This window comes from Limulus polyphemus, unplaced genomic scaffold (genome assembly GCF_000517525.1).
Source record: "Limulus polyphemus unplaced genomic scaffold, Limulus_polyphemus-2.1.2 Scaffold13695, whole genome shotgun sequence".
NCBI lineage: Eukaryota > Metazoa > Arthropoda > Merostomata > Xiphosura > Limulidae > Limulus > Limulus polyphemus.
Window position 1 is genome coordinate 2,098 of NW_013679305.1, and position 5,849 is coordinate 7,946.

General features: G+C 32.8%; 1 protein-coding gene across 1 annotated transcript in view; it reads left to right on the plus strand.

Annotated features, from left to right (window-relative positions):
- The window catches only part of LOC106477257 (protein TMEPAI-like), a 5,233-nt gene extending 1,634 nt beyond the window's left edge, over positions 1-3,599 (plus strand). The window contains exon 2 of the mRNA XM_013937846.2: positions 1,590-3,599. Within this exon, the coding sequence (XP_013793300.1) occupies positions 1,590-2,195 (606 nt within the window). The 3' untranslated portion in view covers positions 2,196-3,599. The remainder of the gene's footprint in view (positions 1-1,589) is intronic.
- Positions 3,600-5,849: the final 2,250 nt, after the last annotated feature.

Consider the following 5,849-nt stretch of genomic DNA (forward strand, 5'->3'; position numbering starts at 1 on the left):
ACATAAAAAAAATTTTGTGAAATCAAGCTTGATCAACAAAGAGGCAGAAAAGTGCAGTCGAGGCAGTCAAACATCGGTGAATTCCTTTGTGAGCCAATCAAAATTAAGATCATTCATGAAATTATTTCATGGTGTACTGATAGAATAATTATTGGTAAAAATCAGTTAGATTAACTACTTTTAATATAATGAAAAGCCAGTGCATTTTGATAACACTGCTTTCCAACAATGGCTTTTATGTTATGTTGCTTAGCAACAAAAATATAACATAATATTGTTGTTAGTCTATGTACTGAAAGTATAAAATGAAATTTATAAACAAGAAAACTGGAAAAAAATATTTGTTGATTTTTTTAATTTAGAGTCTCCATTGATTAAAGAGGTTTGTTTTTATTTAAAATGTTGGTGATGTAACAGAAAATATCTTAATTCAGAAATGATTTAAGTTTAAAATTGAATTGATATTTTTACTTACATGATAAATTTTGTGCACTTGGCTCTAGGCTAGGTGATCCCACACTACTTCTTTACTTTAGGCTTATTATAACAACACTCACTACACTTATAAGGTTTCACAGTATCCACCGTCAAGGCCCCCTTGCACTCCTGTCACTAAAATCATAATGAGCAGACAGTAATCAAACTAATTCTATCTGGATAAATGCATTTTGGCTTTTATTACTCCTTCTATTTTGAGAAATCAAGTGTGGCATGACACACACTGGCTTTTATATAGGTTAGTGACGTGACGTGACACACACTGGTTTTTATATAGGTTAGGTAACGTGACGTGACACACACTGACTTTAATATAGGTTAGATTATAATAAAAAAGAAATGTTCACTGCTATAAGCACTAAATAGTATTACTTGATATTCAAGGTGTTAACTTTAGCTGTTGTTATTGGTGAAGTAAAGATATTTGTTCTGTATAAGAATCAACTCAGATATACTTAAAAGTCTTGAAACGTTTTTTAAAAAAAGTTGAAATTATGGAGCCTTGCCTAATTCATGAAAACTTAGTCTTATGTTTCTGGAAAAAATGGAGTCAACTGTAATACAGAAAGAATTATGGTTAACACTGAAAATGTTTAAGCGTGAGGTTTTTGTAATTACTAAATGTAACGATGATTGTTGGAACAAACAAGATGCTTACTAAAGTCGGAAATGCAACTCGCGTATTTGTCTTGAAAGATCTCTGTGTTTAGGTTTGTTCAAAATTGTTAATGGCTGTATCGTCCATGTTTATTTTAAACACAATATATAAACACTGCACACATCTATTAAAGGTGCAAAATAAAAACTGAGATGCCCTGAACAAATTTTTCAGACACATACCCTTCACATTTCACCTGCTTTTATTGGACTGTTAATTTTTATGTAGAAAATTATTAGAACATTTCTTAGGGTTATTTAATTTACTCATTCGGATTCCACTTATTCCCTTAAGTAATAATTAGTTAATAAAGACATTAAGTTAAAGCATATATCAAAGATAATATTTAAATTGTTTGATGGGTTTTTTTTATCATTTCTGTATATTGTACAATACTTATAATTTGTCGTGTTCTTGTAATTACTTTATACAGGTGCTGTATACTCCTGACAATATAGAGGAACGTCAAAGGCTAGAGCTCGTCTCCCTGCAGAATCAACATATTAGACAGCAATCTGTACAGATGGACTTTAACCTAGGTTTACCTCACACAGTTACTTTACCTGATGGTGAAGAATTCCCTTACAACAGTTCCAAATCTCTCCACTTCCATGATCCTAATCAGGACAATGAAATCATTAGAAGCTGGATAAAACCACCTCCAAACAGAATAGTGTCAGAAGGGGAGAGTCCTCCTCCTTATCGGTCAAACTCTGTAAGTCTCCTATCAAAGCCATGTACACCACCAGTCTTACGAACTTCAGACATGAATCCCCTAGTCATACGTTCAAACAGTGTTAGTGTGAATATTAATGTTCCCCATAATCTCTTTAGTTATCAACTGGAAAGCTGTAACACCAGCTCAACTCCGCAGTGTAGGATAACCAATAACAGAGATGCCACTAGCAGCAGTTTGGACAATAGATGTAATTCTGGCGGGAGAATGCAATCATTCTTTAATTTAGTGGACCCACCTCCACGCTATTGTGACCTAACTACCAATCAAGACCATTCTAATGGTTCCCCCAGTGGAGTCTGACCACCGGTCAAGTTCAGTAATTAGAAAGTCTTTCTGTGGAAGGAATGTGATATGTAGTCATTGTCATCACCCCTGCAGGGTAACATCTGGGAGAAACGGAGGTTGTGGGCGAAAAGTCACTCCCAGAAAACCGGATTCAGAGTTAGCTGTGGCCCACTCTCAGAGTGCCTCAGATGATGATGTGAATATATTTGATTACTCTCAGATAGATAATTTTGTCTCTTCAATGTGCTACCAGCTGTGCACAACCTGTATATTGTATTTCAAAGGACAAAGAAACATGTATAGATATCTGAGCTTTATTTCTTTTTTTCAGAGGAGTTAAAGAATCTGATGAAATGTATGACCTACTGCTTCAGTTTCCAACACGTTTGACAACATTTTTTTTGTTAGCTTACCAATTGATGGTGTCCAAGACACCAGGAAATATGTAAATTGTGTAATTTGGATTATAAGTGTGCCTGTATACATGTATGAGTGACTAATGAGTACATAAGAATCAGAGTGACTCTAAACTGAAGAAATTGTAATGTTAGGGAACTTGAAGTGAATAGTGCATTCTGTTGTCACCAGAAGCTTGGGTTAAAGACCTGCATGATCACAAGGTACTGCAGGAATTGGTGCTATACTTTTGTTAAAGAATATGTTAATTTACTAGAGAAAGATAGGCTTATGCCAAATAGCTTGTGCTGGGTGTGTGATACTGATATTTTCTTTTATTATAGTGAAAGTCCCCTTTCCTTCTTTGCCCTTTGCTTACGGTCTCACAATTACTATTTTTATTCCTTGGATGTTGGGTTTTGTAAACTTTGTGTGATAACATCCTACAGCATTACATTTGATCGTTGTTATTTTGTTTTTTTCTTTCTCACTCTTAAATAACTTGTATTTGTCTTTGTATAATCTGTTTTTTTGCTACTTTCTTTAATGACTCTTTCGATAATCATTCACAAAGTAATGAGTTCATCAGAAGGATAGACTTCTCTATCAGCTGTGATTTGTTTTTGTTTCTTAAGTTGTGTAGTTAGCCATGTATGCTTTGTTATGGTGAAATTCGACAGGGTATTAAACAAATTTAGATTTGCAGTTTAGCAAGATCACAATTCAGAAATGTGTAGTTTTTTTTGTATAATTCTGGTCAACATTGAGTCTTCTCTATGTAAGAGTGCAGCAGAAATATATGTTATAACCCTGTGCCAAGTTTGTAAAGTAAGAAAGCAAAAGCTGTTGTTGTTATTGTACTGTTGTTGTGTTCTATCACTTGGGAGGGAGAGATGCAAGCCATGTCCATCAATACAATGCAGAAAAAAACAAATAATTTACAATCCATGGTGCACCACATTTTTTGAAGCTAATGCATTGATATAGACCACAATAAATACAAAGTTTCAGTTTTATTTTTAAGAGTTGAAAAGCTGAATTTTGTTTTTTTATTTTGAAATCAAATATTCATCTTTCTCATCAGGTGATTTAGAAACTTAATGAAATGGTAAGATAATATAGTATAACTTATTTAAACAAATGAAAAGTTTATGCTAATAATAATGAACATGATATTTTTAGTTTTAAAATTAACAAAAAAAAGACCCTAGACTAGTGTTTTTATCATTTAATTATTACAGTATTGTTAACAATACTACTAATAAGGTTTGTTTAACATAGTTTCTGAACAAACTCTTGTTAACAATAAGGTTCTAACAATACTACTAATAAGGTTTGTTTAACATAGTTTCTGAACAAACTCTTGTTAACAATACGGTTCTAACAATACTACTAATAAGGTTTGTTTAACATAGTTTCTGAACAACCCTTTTTGTGACTGAGGGGGATAATGAGGTTACCCCAGCAATGGTTTTTGCCCATAATTCTGTGAAACCTTACTCTGCCACTGGCCTTTTAAGTAATTTTTAAAGGTGTTTTTTGAAATTAGGATTGCCAATACTATAATGTTAAAATCACTAAAAACAAAAAATATTCTCACCCGAGTTTTTTTTATTGTAAGAAAAGATGGAGAACACTTCAAACATACATGGAAGTGTTGTTAAAAGTGCACTCAAACATCAAGTTCCTTCTATGCTGTGTTTTACTCAGAGGGCTGTGCTTTGGATAGTTTCATGTTCAAGCGTGCTGTTGTATCCTTGAATAAGACACTTCACCCCACCAGTCTACCAAGCTGTTAGCTGGATGTTAACCTACGACGGGCTTGCATCCCATCCAGGGGGTGAGGGGAATGGGTAACCGAGGATTTAACTTTAACTTAATTGAATAAATATATATATATATTCCAGTATTAGTCAAAAGCTTTTTTGTGGAAGAAGCGTAACCTTTATATAATGCCCTACACTTAACAAAGTGGAAATAATATTGGGAAACTTATAAAAATAAAAGAATCTTCAGTTTTAAGGATAGGTTTATAATAAAAGTAGATTGTTGTTGTTTCTTATGATGGTTTATGAAAGTTTTATATACAACACCCTATGCTTTAATTTAGTTTTTGTAAAATGAGTGAGTAATGAAAAGGAAATTGGCAATTTGTAAATAATGCAATCTATGATCTTTGAAGAAACAGTAAGATAATCTTGTCAGACCAGCTCAGTCGCTAATGGGTGTAAATAACCTCAGTCACAGAAGGGTTAAGACTATAGAGTATTTAGAAGCAACAGCACTAGGTTAATGAAGGGTGGGAATTATGATCATTTTAGATAAAGGCTTAGATTCACCATGTTTAAAAAGGAAATTATCACTCCGTTTCCTGATGAACAATTTTAATTTTAATGTTGTCTATTCAATTAAATGTTTGTTTTTTTCAGAGCTATGCCAAAATAGTACAGCTTCTGTTATCTTCTTTTTTAAATAATATTTTGCTATTTCACACAAAAAAAGAAAGTTTGAACATCCCAACTATCTTTCAATTCTGAGAATAACCAAAATAAGAATAGTTATCAGATTCTTTCAGATATTCTCAGGGCTGATGGATAGTTAAAAATACTTGAATGAATCTGATAACTGTCAGCCTGAGAATAGATGAAAGAATATGATAACTACCCATCATACCTGAGAATACCTGAATCTGATAATTATCAATGAGCTCTGAAAATAACTGAAAGAATCTGATAGCTATCCACCAGCCCTGAGAATACCTGAATCTGATAATTTTCAATCAGCTCTGGGAATAACTGAAAGAATCTGATAACTATCCATCAACCCTGAGAATACCTGAAAGAATCTGATAACTATCCATCAGCCCTGAGAATACCTGAAAGAATCTGATAACTATCCATCAGCCCTGAGAATAACTGAAAGAATCTAATAACTATCCATCATTCTTCAGAATAACTGAAAGAATCTGATAACCATCCATCAACCATGAGAACTGAAAAAATCTGATGACTGTCTGTGTCGTGAAGGTGTAAAGATTATATTTCATTGTCACATTGTGTAATAGTGGGGTTTTTTTCTTGATGAATACAAAATGTATGCATTTATTTTCCCCCTGAAAGGGATCATGATGAGAAAAGGAAAAGATTCTGTTGAGAGAAAGCATCTCAAAGTGTTACATGCTAGCTAGCAATTATTTACAAATGATTAGTCTATATATATTTATGTATGTGTTTATATATATATATATATATATATATATATATATATATATAC